The sequence below is a fragment of the Ochlerotatus camptorhynchus genome, unplaced genomic scaffold (genome assembly GCF_037179485.1).
Source record: "Ochlerotatus camptorhynchus isolate MF236.1 unplaced genomic scaffold, CSIRO-AGI_Acam_v1.1 ptg000209l, whole genome shotgun sequence".
Lineage (NCBI taxonomy): Eukaryota > Metazoa > Arthropoda > Insecta > Diptera > Culicidae > Ochlerotatus > Ochlerotatus camptorhynchus.
The window spans coordinates 1,743,024-1,764,118 of NW_027040699.1; the positions used below are offsets into that span (position 1 = coordinate 1,743,024).

General features: G+C 38.5%; 1 protein-coding gene across 2 annotated transcripts; it reads right to left on the reverse strand.

The window, feature by feature from the left end:
- Nucleotides 1-1,551: 1,551 nt before the first annotated feature.
- Nucleotides 1,552-17,738, reverse strand: Sou (Souji). Of its 2 annotated transcripts, none has more exons than XM_065224295.1 (4): nt 16,948-17,738; nt 15,761-16,584; nt 15,542-15,696; nt 1,552-2,944 (listed from the first exon to the last, which is right to left on the reverse strand). In XM_065224295.1, exons 1-4 carry the CDS (start codon nt 17,081-17,083, stop codon nt 2,881-2,883), a joined length of 1,179 nt encoding a protein of 392 aa, XP_065080367.1. In that variant the 5' UTR covers nt 17,084-17,738; the 3' UTR covers nt 1,552-2,880. The 2 variants fall into 2 exon arrangements, with proteins under 2 accessions (XP_065080367.1, XP_065080365.1); XM_065224293.1 differs by having other exon boundaries at nt 1,552-2,962.
- Between the last annotated feature and the right edge of the window lie 3,357 nt (nt 17,739-21,095).

Below are 21,095 nucleotides of genomic sequence, written 5' to 3' on the forward strand. Positions count from 1 at the left end.
ACACAGAAACCACCATCAAGATAGCGCTATAACATGTTATAACCATAGAGGTAACTCTAAGACAAGAAGGTCCCGAAGAAACGTGCCAAGCTTTTTGGCTCAGCTCTGGTACTCTCTTCGGTCCCAAGCTAATCGATTCACCCCTCGAAACATAGGAATAGCCACTAACCACTCATTTTATCTGTCAAACTTTAATAGCGAATCAAAACAAACATTGCGTGGTACTAGAATTTCGACTAGAATGGGGTACGTTAATCGTTTGCTTGGGACCAATAGGCTAGTCAATTATCGAGCCAATTTAAAATCGTTACTTTCGTATTGATTGTTGTTATAACTCTGTAGTCTGAACAAGGCATTAAACGCTGTACAAACTGGTGACATTATTATTTTAGATTCTTGTAAATCTATTTCTGGTCCCAAAAATCTATCATTTAACACGCCTTGAACAATTTGAATCCGGCCTTAATTGGTAGAGATTTACACAAATTTATCTTCTTAGTAGCTCTACTATACTGTTTTGAATCTCGATGGTTTACTGGAATAATCACAAATATTAGAATCTTAATAATACAAATAAAAATGTTCTCACCAATGAAAGCACATCATCGCACAACTCAAACGATTTCAATAATTTTAAAATTTTAAACTCTGTAATGACGACTACTTTCGACGAGTCCATTTTTCCGTTTGCGTGATGTAATTAAATAGCGGAGGCAATTTTTGAATCTAAAACCAATATCTTTGTTTCTAATGTCAATATGTTATAACTAATTATGCCCGGTATTTGAATCAAAGATTTTTTTTGATTCAACAAAAACCTTTGAATCAAAGCGTTAACATATTTGATTCTAATCTGCCGTATTTTACTGTGTGTTCTTTTTTACTATGGTGCAAAATGATGGGGAGCAAAAAAGGAGGTTAGGAATCGTGCCTTGATATATGAACTGAAAGCGATTGCCACAGGACCGAGTCTAGAGGAATTTAACGGAGTGGATTTCAGAGCCCATCAAGTATCAAATAGTTGCTGACTGTTCTTTTTTTTCAAATTGAATCAATACTGATGATATACGACAAAGAACTCATCCAAATTTCATCGTCATATCCCATTTGGTCTAATGGTTTTCGGTCTTATGGCGTTTAGCAGTGGCGTCGCCGTTACCTCAATCGATCTGTTACAACAACTCTCAAAACGATGCAAAACCTATATGGATATAAAACAGTAAAACTATTATATAATTCTGTGTATTTTGCTAACGTTTTGAGTATAAATATGGCTATAAATCAGGTTTTCAAAGTTGTTTATTAGGGGTGATGCATATGTTATGTCGTACTCTAAGGGGGGAGAGGGAGTTTATGATTTTGTGACAAGCAATGTATAAGGAAAACATGACAGAGGGGGGGGGGGGGGAGTTTGGGGTTAATTTTTCCTCAATTTGGCGTGACATAATAAATGGATCGCCCTTTAGTACAATTCGGCCCAATGACCCACTTCAAATCATGCTCTTCTGTAGGTTTCTTTTAGTTCTATAAACATATAGAAAGTTCCATCTCGTGAGTTTCGCATTTATTTCGTTTTATCATCAAAATTCCTATGTACATGTTCATTCTGTCTCAATCATATGGACATCTTGTCCTAGAATGGTTCAAAACCATTCCCTGTCTAATTTTTATAATTTTAGTTTTTAGTTTTCTGCTATCCTCTACATTAGTACATGTATGCGTGTAAAAATTTGTATATGTTTTATTTTGAAGATTTATTTTCTTCGCTAAAGAGAAAATTGAACAAAGAAAAATCGTAATTTAATTCACTTAAACACTCTCTAACGTTTTAGTTTTTTTTTATCTAAATCCTACACCCTTTCGAACACTGCCATCACATACACATACATTCATAAGTTTCATGATTGAGATGAAAACGTGATGCAAAACTCAATAATAGGCATAATAATTTCCGCATACAAAAACAAACAAAAATAGGGAAAAAATAAATCTATCTATTCTAACGTTACACATGGTATAGGATTGGCGTATATTATACCCTAAAGCAAAAGATGAACAAACAAATGGAAGTAAAATGTTTCATACTCTTAAGGTGAAAGGGAACGTCATTAATGTTCAAAAATTCAAAAGCAGTTTTTTCGTTCAAAACCAAAATTACGTTCATTTACAGAATTTCGGTTTTAAACGAAAAAACTGCTTTTGAATTAAAAAATAATAATAACGTCCCCTTCCCTTCTAATGAGCTAACGAATATGAATATGTGATGGACGATTTACCACACCATATCAATAGCATATTTTCAACAGTAAAACATATCAGTACGAAATGTGTTATTTATTCCTCTCGCCGCACTCATTCCTGTCGAGTTTTATAATTGAACCTTTTCGTTTCCATTTTCAATGTGGCCGCAGCCGATAAGATTGATACTCCTTTTATAATAGTACATGTAGGTATATTTAGATGATCTTGATTTCATTAAAGTCGCAAACTTTTCGTCGAATTTGTTGGAAGTGAACGAAAGGAAATTATCTGATCGAGGGCTGGCCGCCCCTCGTTCCTAAAACTGTAACGAAACTGCTCAGGTAGTTCCGGTGGAACGATGAAAACTGGAACCCATTTTCGAAGACTGCTGCTTTCTCTATAATTGTCGTAAACTTGACTATTGAATGTTTCGTGATTGGTAATGGATAATTATGCAGTGAGATTTTTAACGAAAACAACAAAAAACTGTATCTAAATAATCTTTTGTCTATATATATATATATAAATATATGAATCTATAGTGTTCACTCCGTCGTGTACAGTGTGGTTTTCATCAGTTCAGTTCCTTGCACATTCCGGCGACGGAGTTTTCGCGCATTCGTGTTGCTGTCCAACCGGTTAGAAGTAGATCAACTTCGCATCTTGTGGACACTGCTCCATCGGGCAGTAGGGACACTTTAATCTGAAAGTATTGTTCATTCTGAACATTAGATCAACCAATTTTCGTGACACGTGATCCGGTGATTTTTTTTTTAATTGCATTGTTTCGTTATGGTAAGCACATTTTGTACACAGCGCATTTGGAAGAAGCGAAGATGGTCATGTGTGGCGGCATGCAGGAGAAACAAGAGACCGTTGAAAAAAGAAAGAGAAAAAACAAAGAAACGGAAGCCAAAATTAGATGACTTATTGAAATATGATTGCGCTGTGGTTTTTAAGTTAATGTTAGTTAAGTTATCCTTCCATTACAAAATGACTTACCGATATGAAATAAATATAGTGTTATACTACCAACATCACATACCTATATCTTAAGCGCTGTACACACCTTGCAATTAGCTGCTTGCCATAAGTTGCATGCACATTTTTAACAAGGCAGTTGAACAATGTTTTATTTAACTCTTTCTAGCATACAACCAAGTCGCAGTGTTTGTACAGCGTTTGAGAGATAACAGCATGCAGAAACGAAATTCAACCTCTACTTAATAGGATAATTCCTATCATAAGAAACATACCAAAGGCTTTCATTGTTTACCGAATGTTGAATCAAATAATATAATAACTTCTTGCACTTACTAATCTAACAATAAAAGTTGGTTGGAAATGTTATGCTATATTTAGTGTGACGATTTATTAACTAGAGAAAGTTCTGAAGAGGATAGGTTGGTAGTTCCGCTAGAGTACGGCAGTATGAAAATTTAATAGAAGTTTAAATTGAGCGAAGGGCCATTAATGCGACAGTACTAGCAACAATCAATACGAAACTAACGATTTTAAATTGGCTCACCACTTTAGTAGCCTATTGGTCCCAAGCAAACGATTAACGTACCCTATTCTAGTCGAAATTCTAGTACTACGCAATGTTTGTTTTGATTCGCTATGAAAGTTTGACAGATAAAATGAAAGGTTATTGGTTTTTCCTATGTTTCGAGGGGTGAATCGATTAGCTTGGGACCGAAGAGAGTACCAGAGCTGAGCCAAAAAGTTGAGCACGTTATTTCGGGACCTTCTAGTCTTAGAGTTACCTCTATGGTACTAGTCAAATGTACAATCCTTTACCTAACTCGTACATTAATGGATGAGGGGACTTGAAGTTTTTCTTCAAATCCTCAGGCAAAAGAGTGCGCGATTGACTTATTCATATACTGTCTGCGACTGTGAAATAGTTCTAGTGACAGCTAGAACGCAACACCACCCTACCCATTAGACTGATGCAAAATTTGACTTTTTCGCTCCACAGTGCTTAAATGGTTTCAAATCGGGTCCTGATTAGCCTCCCAAAGTTACAACTCATTTGGTTAGAAACAGACTTCGCACAAGCCATTTGAAGTTTACATGTAAATAACTATGGGAAATCTCAACTTTTTGTTCATTGCCTTCTAGTCTTTTTTCCATATTGAGCTGCGAAACAGTTCGATAGTCATTCTTATAGAAAATTTTCTCAACTACAACTTTGCTGAAGATCGTTTTTATGTAAAACGAGACAGGAAAAAGTTATTAATTATTTAAGATATTGGTAAACTTATGACACGATCAAGCAGCTGCTCTGTAGGCAACACTGTATTTTGCAGTGTGACATAGTAGCCATGATTTTTGTGTCCTATTCAACGCCCCAGAAACACCAATGTTGCCTGCTGAGCAGTTGATTGAGCATGATCGTAAGACATCAGCGCATTGAACCATTGATAACTTTCGATCCTTGCATTTAATCAAAAAGTTGTAGCTGGGAAAATTTCCTACAAGTACAGTTGAAAATTTTTGAAGCAGACCGATATGGTGAATTATTAGATAGACATGAACAAAAATCTTGGTTTTACCATAGTAATTCCCATACAAACTTCAAATGGTTTGTGCCATCTCAGATTCTCACCAAAGGGGTTCAAATTTTGAGAGGTTAGTCAGGATCCGATTTGGAATCGTTTAAGTATTGTGGAGTGAAAAAGTCAAATTTTGCATCAGTCTACTACCCATAGAGGTAACTCTAAGACTAGAAGGTCCCGAAGAAACGTGTTCAACTTTTTGGCTCAGCTTTGGTACTATATTCGGTCCCAAGCTAATCGATGCACCCCTCGAAACATAGGAAAATCCACGAATCCCTCATTCCATCTGTCAAACTTTCATAGCGAATCAAAACAAGCATAGTGTAGTACTAGAATTTAGACTAGAATGGGGTACGTTAAAAAATTCAAAACATCGGCCCTGCCTCAAGCATTATGGTCTAGCTTTGGTATGAAATTTTCCAATCAGCGGCCCTTCTACGCCACTAGACTTATCAATGAAATTAAAATTTAATAAATGAATGGTTGGCCGTTTTAGCGTGCGGGCCTATTAACATAGAGGCAACTCTAAGACCACTGGGTCCCGAAGAAAATCATTATTATTATTGGCTCACTCAGTACCAGAACAACGGTCCCAAGCAGTCCCAAGCTATTTCACTCACCCCTGCATGTTCTGCATGAATCCACACACCCCTGATGTTATCTGTCAAACTTTCATAGCGAATCAAAACAAACATAGTGTAGTAATAGAATTTCAACTAGAATAGGGTACGTTAATCGTTTGCTTGGGACCAATAGGCTACTAAACTGGTGAGCCAATTTAAAATCGTTAGTTTCGTATTGATTGTTGCTATTAATGAATCGAAAAATTTCGTTGATCGGCCGCTTCGAAAATCGAGCTATTTTTAATGATTTTTCTCGATTATGCGGAACTTTCCTACACGGTTAGTAGCTATCAAGCGGTGCTAAAGAATGGTATCACAACCCGTTTTCTTTACGTTTTGGACATAGACCCATTTCAAATGTTACTCGAGAATTGCATTGTCACACAACCAGTGGCGTCGCGTCCACATGTGCAACCTGTGCACGACACAGGTGTAAACAATTAAACAAAATGCGTTTAGATTTTTATAGATTTTATGGTCACATTATAGCTGTACTTCTTTACTCCATACCACAAAAAGGGTTAAATTCATTTGTGATGGTCTGCCTAATCTCTAATGCATTGATTTCTAAGCATGTCGATATTGTTTGCTGGAAGAGATATCACTACCATGACAAAACTCGTTAAATAGTGGGCTCTTTTGGGTGGCTTGTGGCAAGTTTGTGAATGGCCAAATGCCTGATGTAAGCCAAAAAGACCTTACATCACCTCTTGAAACATACCACACACCACTGGTTGTAATTCAAGCTTTCAGCAGTCACGCATCAAACGGGAGCAACACGGAAACAGCAGTCTGGTACGCTTTGGACGTTATCATACTTGCAGACCGGTTTGAATGTGTGAGTTTAAATTAGAAGAACATTTGTGATGTATGGGTGCCCGAAGTGTGCATTTCTCGCTATGCACTTGGATATCTGATTGCAGACATAGAGAGTAATGGAGAAAGAGAGCGCAAAAGCCGGCTCTCACTCTCTTGTCAGTTGTGAATCTCTCAATTACCGATAGTTGCGCCGGTGCGCCTGTCAAAACTTATGAGCTTCCCCTGGTTCATTCTGATAGTGTTGTTCTGATGAATAAAGAGTTGATTAATTCAAGTTCGCTACCCAGGGGACTATGAATTTTGTTTTGTATCAAAAAATGTTTTCGGAAGTGTTTGACGGATATTCTTTATTACACTTCAGTCAAAAGAGTTAGCCTTTTGATAAAAACGAGAATTCAAGCTAAACATTGCATTAGGTCCTAAGTAACATTGACAGATTCTCTCCGTCGACATTCTCTTTGTATCTCCACGGCCATGTAAATACATTGCCAAGTATTTTCAGCAAACAGATCGATAAAAGAAGCTTTTATCTAGCATCTAAAACGACAAACACAACAAGAAATGGTTATGTGCTCAAGTTATTAACGAAATAGAAAGTCGACGAAGAGAATCGATCAATATTACTTAGAACCTAATGCAATGTTCAGCTGGAATTAGTAAAGTTTTGCAATTCCTCCTACTTCGGTTAGCGCGAAAAGGGCCATACAAGTTTTGTTTATACAAGATGATAGGTTCTTCAAATGTTACGTTAGGTAGTGATTAATATAGTGATGGAGAATATGTCCCTCGAATTCATGGAGCATTGAAAAATAAAACCAAAAACTAACATGTGGTAAACTATAACGAACAAAGCTTGGTGCACAGGTAAACAAATGAGGCACGCGACGATTGCTGTCCTCCAGCCCAACACGGAACAAGTGAGCGTTTAACGAGTAGTGATTGGACATGAGGCGAGACATCATACGAATGAAGTCTCGACCCACATCCAACCCCTTGAACCAAGGACTCTTCGACACCTTAGGGATGGTCGAATATAGCCATCGTCCCAAACTCCCTTCACTCCACTTATTCTGCCAGCTGACGAGTGACTGTTGACGGTAAATGAAGAAAAATTCATCGTAGGCGATTTGTCGATCGTAAATATCGCCTTCCATAGCGCCCACCTTAGCAAGTGAGTCCGCCATCTCATTGCCCGGAATCGAGCAATGAGATGGGACCCATGCAAAGGTGATGACAAAAGATCTTAAAGATAAAGCACTTAAAAGCTCTCGTATTTTCATGAGAAAATACGAGGAGTGCTTTACCGGCCTCATGGAGCGAATAGCCTCGACAGAACTGAGACTATCCGTAAAAATAAAGTAGTGATCTGGTGGAAGTGAGGCGATCGTTTCTAGCGTATAGTATATTGCCGCCAGCTCAGCAACATATACGGAACAAGGAGCTTGAAGCATTCGAGAGGCGCTATGAATCAGTCCGCATCGTGCTCTCTTGCCGTGCGGATCTATTTGCTTTTTGCTGAAGGAAGTGTTACTACTACCTAAAGCTACAACAAATTTAAACAGCACTTTTCAGTGCTCAACCTGTAAAAATTTTCTACCTTGTTCCAACTCTTATTCCTCTTCGATCCTTGTTTGGACCCTACCCGAGGTAATCCTTCTTGGATATCGATTTGGAAAATTCCTCTTCGATCCTTCAGATTCTTATAGTAATCTGCTTGGAAGTCGAATTGGATAAAAATTTACTGCCGCCATGGCGCCTAAACGCAAAAGAAAGGGGCAAACTCTTGACCCCCCTTCTGATGAAATTAATTTGAGTAATCAATTTGATTTCCTCACGGATGATGAGAATGATCCATCATCCAAGAAAAATTCTAGTAAACTTTCCCGGCTTAATGCCAAGAAGGAAAAGATTCCCCCTATTGTGATAACCACTTCCGATTTCCATGCTCTTCGCATGGAACTTTTGAATTTCGTGAAAGTTGAGTTTTCACTACAAATTGGACGTCGGGGTGAATGCCGTGTATTGGCTGAAACCTTGGACGGATTTAAATGTCTTCTCAAGTATCTTACTGAGAAGAAGCACAAATTTTTTACTTACGACACCAAAACTGAACGTGTGTTCAAGGTTGTCATGAAAGGACTGCCCAGTGGTGAATCCCTGGATCAGATCAAAGATGAACTGGCAAAATTACTTGGAGTTGTGCCACTCCAAGTAATCAAAATGAAAATGAAATCCCGTCCTGGCGATTCGCGCAACGGGATTTCTAATGATTTTTATTTAGTTCACTTCAAGTCTAGTGAACTAAACAACCTTAAGGCCTTAGAAAAAGCTAGCCTTATGCTCCATGTCCGAGTGAAGTGGGAACACTTCAGGAAGACTGGAGGAAATTTCCAAAACCTCACTCAGTGCCGTAAGTGCCAGGGATGGGGTCACGGAACTAAAAATTTCTACATGCCAGCTAAATGCATGAATTGTGGTGATTCCTCTCACGCAAAGGACGACTGTCCTGTGAAGGAAGATCCTAAGAAATTTAAATGTTCAAATTGTGGTGAAAACCACAAATCCAATTTTTGGGAATGTAAGACTCGCAAAGCGATCCTACAATCTCGTTCTAACCGTCAGGTAGGAAACGCTCCACGTTTCCGACCAGGTACAAATTCCTCTGCTGTTAACAACGGTCAGCGAGGAACAAATTCTACATTCGTACCCGTAGGTACAAATATCTCCCCTGCTTCAAATGTTTCATCTGTACCTACTCCCCTCGCTGCTAACAATGTTCAGCGAGTTAATGGAGCTACCTATGCTGCTATTGCAGCGGGTAGAAATCAAAATACTAACCAACGTTCTAACGGAAATTTTGACAATTTTGACTTAGGAAGCATTACTGCCCCCAAAATGGAATTTTTACAGAATTCATTAATTGACATGATTTCTGATATGCTTAAATCTAACTCCATGTTTGATGCTATTCAAACTGGAGTAAAATTTGCAAATAATATTGTCATGACTTTAAAATTCAGTAATGGATTTTAAAGCATTAAATATTGTAAATTGGAATGCTCGATCTCTTAAAGATAATGAAGACGAGCTATTTAACTTTTTAAGAGTTCATAACGTGCATATTGCCGTTATAACTGAAACGTTCCTTAAACCTGCCCATAAGGTTAAGAAGGACGCAAACTACTTGATTTATAGAAATGATCGTCTTGATGGACCCTGTGGTGGCGTTGCCATCATTATTCATAGACGAATCAAACATAAAATTCTTTCTTCATTTGAAACCAAAGTTTTTGAAACTTTGGGAGTTTCTGTTGAAACAAAATTTGGACAACTTACGTTTATAGCTGCCTATTTGCCATTCCAATGCGTAGGCCAGCAAAAGAATTTTCTCAAGGGTGACCTCCAGAAAGTTACCCGTCATAGGTCTAAATTCTTCATTATTGGTGATTTTAATGCAAAACACCGCTCATGGAATAATGCTCAAAGCAATTCCAATGGTAATATTCTGTTTGATTATTGTTCTGCAGGTTATTACACTATTCAATATCCAAACAGCCCAACATGCTTTTCTTCTGCAAGAAATCCCTCAACTATTGATTTGATCTTAACTGATTCATGTCAACTTTGTAGCCAATTGGTTACCCATGCTGACTTCGGTTCTGATCACCTTCCAGTAACTTTTGAAATATCTCAAGAAATAATTTCTAATCCCAACAGCTCTACTTTCAATTACCATAGGGCTGATTGGGAGCAATATCGAACATTTATGGAATATAACTTCGATCCAAACATTCCTTTGCAAACCAAAGATGAAATTAATTATGCTCCTTGAATCTCTGACTACTTCTATAGTTGAAGCAAGAGCTGCCTCAGTACCAAAATGCGAGGTTAAATTCGATTCAATTATAATAGACGATGATCTTCAGCTCTTGATCCGTCTTAAAAATGTCCGTAGGAGACAATATCAAAGAACACGCGATCCTGCCATGAAAGTTATCTGGCGGGATTTGCAAAAACAAATTAAAAAGCGATTCTCTGCCCTGAGGAACAAAACTTTTGAAAATAATATTTCTAAATTAGACCCGAGTTCCAAACCCTTTTGGAAACTCACAAAAATTTTGAAAAAACCTCAAAAGCCTATTCCAGCGCTTAAAGAAGGTGGTAAAATTTTGATCACAAATTTGGAAAAAGCTCAGAAACTTGCTAAGCAATTCGAGAGTTCCCATAATTTCAGTTTGGGTCTTACTAGTCCTATTGAGAATCAGGTTGCTCGGGATTTTCTGAATATTTTCTCTCGGGAAAATATTTTTGATGATTCCTGGGGGACTGATTTGGACGAAGTAAGGTCTATAACTAAAAAAATTCAAAATATGAAAGCTCCAGGTGATGATGGAATTTTCTATATCCTCATCAAAAAACTCCCAGAGAGTACCTTGTCTTTCTTGGTAAAATTATTTAACAGATGTTTCCATTTGGCATACTTTCCTGATAAATGGAAAAATGCAAAAGTTGTTCCAATTTTGAAGCCGGATAAAAATCCAGCTGAAGCTTCTAGCTACCGCCCAATAAGTTTGCTTTCTTCAATAAGTAAACTTTTTGAAAAGATAATTTTGAATAGAATGATGCTTCACATCAATACGAACTCAATTTTTGCAGATGAGCAGTTTGGATTTCGCCATGGGCATTCAACTACTCATCAACTCTTAAGAGTTACCAATTTAATTCGTTCAAACAAATCTGAAGGCCACTCAACTGGAGTTGCTCTTCTAGACATAGAAAAAGCATTCGACAGTGTTTGGCATGAAGGTTTGATTGCTAAATTGAAAAAGTTTAATTTTCCACTTTATATTATGAAATTAGTTCAAAATTATTTAACTGACAGAACTCTTCAAGTAAATTATCAAAATTCCAAATCTAATCGACTACCTGTTAGGGCAGGAGTTCCTCAGGGTAGCATTCTTGGGCCTATATTGTATAACATTTTCACTTCGGACCTCCCTGATTTTCCTCAGGGTTGCCACAAATCTTTGTTCGCTGATGACACAGGCATTTCCGCTAAAGGAAGAAGTCTTCGTGTTATTTGCAGCAGACTGCAGAAAAGTTTAGATATTTTCTCTTCTTATTTACAAAAATGGAAGATTTCTCCCAACGCTTCCAAAACTCAACTTATAATATTTCCACATAAGCCTAGAGCTTCGTTTTTGAAACCTAGTAATAGTCACATAGTCACTATGAACGGAGTTCCAATTTCCTGGTCAAACCAAGTGAAATATCTTGGATTAATACTTGACCAAAAATTAACTTTTAAAGATCACATTGAGGGCATTCAAGCCAAATGTAACAAATATATAAAATGTTTGTATCCTCTTATAAACAGGAAATCCAAACTTTGCCTGACGAATAAACTTCTAATATTTAAACAAGTTTTTAGACCGGCCATGCTTTACGCTGTGCCAATATGGTCTAGTTGCTGCACTACCAGGAAAAAAGCACTTCAAAGGATTCAGAACAAAATTCTGAAAATGATTTTGAAGTTGCCTCCCTGGTACAGTACAACCGAAGTACATAGAATTTCGAATGTTGAGACTTTAGCACAAATTTCCAACAAAATAATTAATAATTTCAGGCAAAAATCGTTGCAATCCTCAATTGCAACGATTAATTCCCTTTATACTTAGATAAGATTTAGTTTTAGTTTTTAGTTTTAAGATATCAATTGTTATACTGACATGCAGGTTAAAAAACCTGTTTAAAATACTGAATTGCCAAGACATGAACAATGTAAAAACACTTAGATATATATCATAACAATTAAGGCTGGTACGTTACTGCAGTAACTGGAGCACCTAGGTTAAAATGAAATGTAATTTATTTTGAATTTGGAACAAATAAAGAGTTAAAAAAAAAAAAAAAAAAAGAGGCGCTATGAAATTTGTTAAAAATACCAAAACCAGCGGACGACTCTATTAGTGATCCATCTGTGAAGAACGATCTTGCGGAATCAACTTGGCCAAACTTTGCAGCGTAAATTGACGGAACAATCATGGAACGATGATGTTCTGGGATTCCACGAATCTCCCGCGTCATAGATAAATCTAAACTAACTGAATTGCCGAAGTCGGAGAAGCATACACGATGAGGATTATGCTGTGAAGGGCTGACATCCTGTGTTATGTACACGTAGTACAATGACATAAAACGAGTTTAAGGGTTCAGCTCAAGAAGCTTTTCAAAGTTTTCGATTACCAGTGGGTTCATAACTTCGCAACGGGTGAGGAGCCTGAGGGACAATTCCGAGAACCGATCCGATAGTGGCAACATACCCGCCAACACCTCTAGACTCATCGAATGAGTCGAGTGCATGCATCCTAACGCGATACGAAGACAACGATACTGGATACGTTCCAGTTTGATGATGTGAGTTTTAGCCGCCGACTGGAAACAAAAACTACCGTATTCTAAAACCGATAAAATCGTTGTCCGGTACAACGTTAGAAGATCTTGCGGATGGGCTCCCCACCACGTTCCGGTAATTGTTCGGAGAAAATTGATCCTTTGTTGGCATTTTCGTCTCAGATACTCAATGTGGGATCTCCAGGTGCATTTTGAATCGAACCAGACCCCAAGATATTTGAAAGACATAGAATGAGTGATCGGCTTACCCAAAAGTTGAAGCTTCGGTTGTGCTGGGCTATGCTTCCTAGAAAAAACGACCAACTCAGTTTTCTCCGAGGAGAATTCGATACCTAGCTCGATAGCCCAAGTAGACAAATTATGTAAGGTATCCTGGAAGGGTCCTTGCAGGTCGACCTCTTTGGGCCCTGTCATTGACACTACTCCGTCATCTGCAAGTTGTCTCAACGTGCAGTTGTCACTTAGACAATTGTCAATTTCTCTGACGTAGAAATTATACAAAAGGGGGCTTAAACATGAGCCCTGGGGGAGACCCATGTAACTGAATCGAGAAGCTGTAGAGTTTCTATGAGAAAAGTTCATATGTTTCTCTGACAGCAAATTGTACAAAAAGTTATTAATTAATGGAGAAAGGCCACAAACGTGGAGTTTGTCTGACAGGACTTCAATCGATACTGAATCAAAAGCCCCCTTAATATCCAAGAATACAGAAGCCATTTGCTCCTTTTTAGCAAAAGCCAACTGAATTTCTGTGGAAAGCAACGCAAGACAGTCGTTCGTTCCCTTGCCCCTACGGAAACCAAATTGAGTATCTTAGAGTAGGTGGTTCGTCTCAACCCATTTGTCCAAGCGAAAAAGGATAATTTTCTCCAACAATTTTCGAATGCACGATAACATCGCGATGGGACGATACGAGTTATGATCTGACGCGGGTTTTTCAGGCTTTTTAATGGCTATAACTGTTGCTATAACTCTCACTTGCCTCCAATCATCCGGAACAATATTGAGCTCTAGCAACTGACAAAACAAGTTCAACATGCGCCTCTTAGCGACGTCTGGGAGGTTCTTCAACAAGTTGAACTTGATTCTATCAGCCCCCGGAGCCGAATTGCCACACGAAAGGAGTGCGAGTGAGAGCTTCAGCATTGAAAAAGGCTGACTGATCTCGTCTACCGAATTCGTCGTTTCGCGAGGAATCATCTGTGCCGGCACGGAATCAGGACATACTTTTCGCGCGAACTTGAGAATCCAACGATCTGAGTACTCCTCGCTCTCGTTGTTCGAAGACCGGTTACGCATCCTTCGCGCCGCGTTCCAAAGCGTATTCATCGACGTTTCGCGCGATAACCCGTCCACGAATTGCCGCCAGTATCCGCGTTTCTTGGCTTTGATGAGGTTTTTGAGTTCGCGTTCAAGAGCCAAGTACGCTTCGAAATGCACGGGTGTTCCACGTTTCCGGAAAAGCTTAAACGCGTCGAACTTTTTACGATAAACCTCAGTGCATTGGTGGTCCCAAATGGGTACCCTACATTTGATGGATATGAGAGATCCTACTCAAATTTAGCAAAATGGCAAAATCATGTTGAAAATGTTCTAAATTTGTCCCAAAAAATAGGCAATTAATTTACGGATTACAATTTCACAGCAGATGTGGTATTAGTATTTCATTACTATTGTGTATTATTGCCGAATTAGTGAGTTATTTGCTTGATAGGACGAATTAAAGCCTAGGCTGACATTACCCAAAAAAAAAAAGACTTGAATGTGTCTCACAATCACAACCAATAATCAAGAATTAACGTGTTCACAAAGAGGTAGAAAAAATCAACCCTCTGGTACAACTTTTATCTTAAAATAGTTGTTAATTTACTGTAAAAACGAACTGTGTCGTTCCCATACTCTTCACAAGTTTACTACCAAGAGAGAAAGCTATTTTGTCTCTCACATAATTCTCTCTCTCTGACGAGCTCAATCTCTCAACTTTCAACTTTCCATACATTTTGATAACACATGATGTGTGATTTCCCCCTAACAGACTTCAAAACAGAGTAGCTGTTGCTGAACAAATTTCAGGTATCCTTATTTATAACTTTAGATTCACGTTCAAAACTTCGCCTTATTAGCATTATCAACACAAAGATTACTTAAAGCCCCTCCCCAAACAGAGTTGCACCGTTTTCTGACAATGAAGTACAGAGAGAGGTGAAGCAGATCGTGAAATATGGTTGTATAAGTAAACCAAAAAATCTAAACCGTTTGCTTCACCTCGGTAATCCAGCTCATTGGTTTTCTGGTTGGAGCAGAGCTTAGCCAGCAATACTTCTGTCGAGAATGCTAAAAACGAGGGACTTCGATTTGAAGTCCGAACCGGGAAACGAACACAGTCGCCTCCAACCTGGTATTGCTTTATAGTTCAAACCTACCGGCCGCTATTTTCCAGAAATCATTGGGAACCATTTGAGAATTCAAATTCCCCCATTGTATGCCAAAAAGACATACCTACATCAAACTGATCTAGCACATGATTGACGGAATCATTTTTTCTTCTCACATCTGGCGATTTACTTAATGTACGAAGCTCAGAATGTATCTGAGAATGTTCTGCATATAGAAGCAAACACCGCTTCTTCCATTGGCTCCAGTTGAAGCAAAAAATATGAAGCCTGTTAGGGCTTTCAACATTGTGTAGTTTTCCATTCCAAGTTTTAAGAAAGTAAAATAATGTAACAACACTAAACGACTTATTCCGAAGAATACTTAATTAATTTAACCTAATAAGCAATGAAAGCCTCGTTTACTCCGTTGTTAGTAAGTGAAACAACAATAGAAACTATTATTTATACTAAGATTTTTAGCAATCAAACATTTGTGCAAAGTACTTACATCGGCCCGTTGCTCAGTTTGCTCAACGCGTCACGCGATATGACGTGACCGCAGAGTAACTTCATCGGTGGATTGTCCTCGGAGCTCTGCTGCCGCAGAATCGGGCAGGCAAAGATCGAGTGGAATCGATTCTCCGGGTCGAGATCAATTTCAATCTGTGAAAGTTCAAATACATTAGTGGAGGTGGTTCCAGTTTCAGAGCATAATATACCATCATACCGGCAGTTCGTCCCGTCCGTTCCAGATACCGGTCACCTGGCGGGACATCATGACCTGTTTAAGGTTGAGCAACGCCGGCAAGGCGGTGCAACCTGCGTTAACAATCACGGAAAGCGGCGAATCCTTGTTGATTCCCAGCAGCGTGCAGGCATCCTTGAGGAACACATCTGCCGCTTCAATCCACATTTCCGGTGCTGCTAGATATTTGTAGGGCGAGTTTTGAATACCAATCGGAAGATAGATCAATGTGCCCATCAAGATTTGGATCTCCTTTTCGTATCGTCGTACGAATTTGGAGAAATTGGTACGGGCATATGTAATCGCTTCAGTTTGAGCATGGATACCTCCGTTCAAAATCTGCATGAAAGCTAGTCGGTGCAGTTTGAATTCCAGGGAACTGTTTCGAGCATCTAGCTCTGTTGAGTGGCGTGAGGCCCATTCGAGTGCCGGCCCAAGATTATGATTATGAATTGCTTCCCATATTCGATGCAATTCTGCGTATGGTTCCGGAGTGATTTCCTCGGCCGGCAAACCGGATTCTTTAATCAGTGCATGGGCCACATCGTCCATACCCTGGCGATAGAAATGCTGGGCCATAATCTTATTCAACAGGGTCACGTTTCTTTCCGCTTGGAATACGTCAGTACGTGAAGTGGCAGTAAAGTCGGCTACAAAGTTACGGTCGATCGCTTTGCCCACCTTGCTGACGGTGCCGTGTAGATCGCGGTGCTCCGCAGTCAAACGCTGCAGCTTGTCCTTCGTTTTGGCCATCGCATCATGCAGGACATCGATTTGGCCGGGTGTGAGTTGTTCATCCGCTGGAGCTGCAAAAGGGAAATAATTAATTAAATATATATATGCGTCGATTCGAGTGATTCAGAGAAATTCCTACTCCAAACGAACGATCATAAGAAAACGAAAGAAAAAAATCGGTCCCGTCCCAGCTTTAAGAGTGCGTGTGAATTGCGTGGCATATTTTTATTAAATAACCAGAAGCCAGCCACAAAAAGAAATTATTTTTTCATAAGAAAGTGTACCATTGTAGCGTAACGTTGAATGAAGGTTTGCGCCAAGCTATACATTGCTCGATGTAGGTAGGTTGTGTTTTATTCAACTTATGTTATAGAAAACTCTCTATGTTTATTACAGTCATTAATTGAATTGCCTACATAGCAACAAATACTCACCTTCCGCAATGGATGAACGCAGCTTCTCAATTAGGACGATAACATCGCCTATAACGCGCTGTGAGTGATCATTCATGGCGGAGAACTTGGTAATGACTTTGTCAACTTCCTTTTCCACGGCACCGCAAGACTCCATCCTTTCACTTTGTGTAGCAGCTGATTCCTGAACGATTTTCTCCACCCGCACACGAAATCAACAACAACAGCAGAACAATGCCTTTGTTTTGATTTTACGCTGGTTGATGAACTCGTAATATTTTTCCCCCAAAGTGGATTTTTCTTCTTGTCACTCTATGACGATGATGCCAATCAACTCCAGATAAATACTCTTGATGATGATGGAACGGGAACGGGTTCCAAACGCCAGACAACAAAGACGATTTTCACCACTTTCACTTGGAAGATCTGGTCAGATTCACGCAATCTTTTAACGCTCAGAATAACACACTTTGCATTCAAGTGGACCAATAATACCTATTAGGTTCACTAGTTGTCAGACAAGACGGAAAAAGGTCAAACTCTTTCCTAATGCTTTGCATCCATCTTTTCGATCTACTCGAGTTGCTGATGGCAACTAAAATCCATACGTTTTCCTACACTCTACAGCCTAGCTTAACTGATTTTCACCAAAACATAACGTAACACACTTCACCATTGGATCTGCGGATTCGAAATTGTAAAATTTACTACTTTTCACCCATTTAAACACTTGAGAACTGGCAATAATAATGCTCCGATGGTTTGAAAAATATTTTCTGCTCCTTTCATTCGCGACGACGACGACGGACGAAAATAACGATCATCGATGATGATGATTTTGCACCATCGGTGCTGAATCTGTCGGAAACTACTGCACGCACTTCTTGTTTTCGCAAATGTCACCGACTGGCCCATGTGGTAAAGCTGAAGAATTTGCAAGTTCCACTGGGTCACTCATATATTACGCTACAATAAAAAAAAGTGGTTTATAAGCTTATAAGCTGTGTTCTATTTAATGAATTTTCACTTAAATTTAACAGATGAAAATTCTCCAAATAAACCTGCTATTGTAACAGGTTTATTTATGACAGACCAATAAATTTTGACAAGCACCTTCTCGAAAATCGGACGATCAACAACAGAGGGACAGATGAACAACGTCGATCGGATTCATGTCGATGTTGTTCATTTGACAACAGGATGAACGTAATTCAAGCTGATTTATGAAATAATTCAGTGCCAACATTTCAAAGGGGCGTAATTGCTTTTGTAAACAATGACTTTAGCCGTCAATTTCTCGCGAATGAAATCTTATCTCACCAAAATGACAATGCTAACTGGTAGAGAAAACATTTCTCTACCTGCTGGTGTCATTATTTTTCATGAGTGAGCTTTTAGGCTGTGAACCATTTGCCAAGTTAAATTTAACTCGTGGTTAAAAGTGACATTTCGAAAGTTATTTTCTATGTTCGAAAATCCCCGTGCTGTCGATCGACCGGTTTTCGAGCCACGGTTGTCAAAATTTAACTTCTTGTCTGTCAGAAATAACCATGCTCGGATAGCAGGGTTAATCGATAACTTTTCATCTGTCAAATTTTAACCAAAACTTAAAATAATCCACCAAATGGTTCAGAGCCTTATTCACGAGAAATCGATGGCTAAAGCCATTGTTTACAAATGCAATTACGCCCCTTTGAAATGTTAGCACTGAATTATGTATTGCTGATTGCATCTGAATCTGGACTGTCCCAAAAATGCAAAAAGTGTGATAAAAGTGCACGTTTCCGTCAAATAGTTTTGATGTCTTCGGAGCACTTATTGCTTGCATCATAAGGAATAAGTGCACCGAAGACACCAAGACGATTAGACGTAAACTTGCAGTTTTATCACACTTTTTAATAAGTGAAAACGCGCTTATTAGTCCAATTTGGTGTGAAACGTGCAATAATAGCGAAGACATCATATCAAGAAGACTGCCCTAATAAACAAATACCATAAACGAACTGTATCCCGGATGGGTAAACTATCCCACAAATGGTTTGGATGATACCCCGAACACGTCGTTAAGCTCTCTTTTATGGTTATTTTTATTAGGGTGGCAACTTTGCCAGGATCCAAGCGACAGATACAATAGCGCTGCGCTTGAGTCAAGGTGGAAGTAACGCATAGAAAATTGAGCAAATACACAAACCTTTCTTCTGAGGATGTAATCTTTGCTATCAAATTCGTTCGAAGCACTTACCTTTGAGCGGTAGATGACGCGACTTTACCTGTCTCATAGCGTTCGTATGAGAAAATGGAAGAGTTGCCAGTATTCTTGATTTGTTTTCGTCGGTAATAGCAACCGGTGAACACTCGTGTTTATTTCAGTTACCATGGAGACGTAATTTGTGATTAGCCCCAGTCCCTTTCAAATTGTATCATTATTTATGAACGGCCTTATATTTGAAATGACGTTTCACATGTATCTAGTGATGTCCGATTTTCATTCGAATAATCGTTTAATCGATTAACGAACCGAAAAGTAAACTATTTATAATCGGTTAGATCATGCCGATATAAGCATTAACATCTCCACAGGATCATCACCGATCGTTTCAAACATGTGCTGTACTCTCATTCGTGGAAAAATGGCAGCACAGCCAACAAAAAATAATCGATTAGTTGTTAATCGAGTAATTAAAAAATGGGACACCTCTGATTTTGGTGTGATTGTTTTGATAAAAATGAGCGCAAAATTTCATCTCTTCCGAGGGGGCAGCAAAACCACAAAATTACCTTGAATACGGGGGGTTCTCATTGGATGAAAGGGACCGTGAAAGAAGACACTAAAATAGAAAGTTTTTCTTCCGACAGTTTCATCTTAGTATTCATCTTTGGTAATAGCCAGGGTTGGTCCCGAATGGTCAATTTTCACATTCAAAATTAATCTGAAACAAGCATTGAAAATATCGAGGAAAATATAATATACACTGATAAATTGAACTATTCCCATTTTGCTTGAAATCTAATCAATTTGACATTAAACTCAGTTTAATCATATCGAATGATTAAAAATTAATCCTCTCTTTCTAAAAAAATAGGCATCTGATATTAATCCCAGTTTAATCATGGTTGATTAGATTGTAGATTATCTTTTTTTGAATAAATTTTAATCATTTTTGATTCTATTTGAATAATTTTTGGTTGAATTTTAATCTTTTTTGATTATATATCAGTCTCGATATCAGTATTGAAAAAGAATAAAATTTAATACTGGAAAGATTATTTCAAATTTAATCATGCATGACTACTGCCGAAGTAATCATGGCTCGGACTCAATAAGATGAAGCGGGAATCTGCATACTTTTTAAGCTTTTTTTTTATCTTTGTGTGTATGAGTCACGCTTGAATCACCGACAAACCGACATGAATTACCATAGCAAAAACAATAAAATTTCTGACCAAAGCACACTACTGACATCTGGCTCCGTGTTCGCGGAACCTGCATGCAAAAGTTATGAATTGGTTCGTGTCTGATCTATTCTGGACAAATTATTTTTATACTGATCAAAAAAACCTACACTGATAAAATTTCAAGATTGTTTTTATGTGTCCCACACATGAATTTTTGCAATGTGATCAACAAATGATTTCTATGTGTCGGACACATACTTAATATGTGTGCACATAAAAGCCATGTGTAACCACACATACTGTTCATTTGACTCATAAATTTCATGTGTGCTTCTGGGTGGATTCTGTTTATGTGTGGTCACATGAAAATCATGTGGAATTTCACATGGAAATTCGTCAATAAAAATGTGTGGAATTTCATTAGTATATGGTTTTGACAGTTCGGATCACTGTACATTTAAATCGGCTGTTTACGATTTTCGGTCATAAGTCAGAATTAAGTGTCATGTCGGTTTGTCGGTGCTTGAATGCCATGATTAAATCACAATTAAATGGCATAAAGTTGCATAAAGTTTACCTTATTACATGACGATTGATTCCATATTCGTTGAAGATTTCATCGATGCTCATCAGCAAGATTTTGTTATCCTTCATCACCAACAACCCGTGGATGACGCGTCTACGCTTCGGATCTGGTGGCTCGGCATTGTTCTTTTTAGCTTCATCCTTTAGCATTCGCTGGCCGATGTGGAACTTTTCTTTTATCTTTTGCT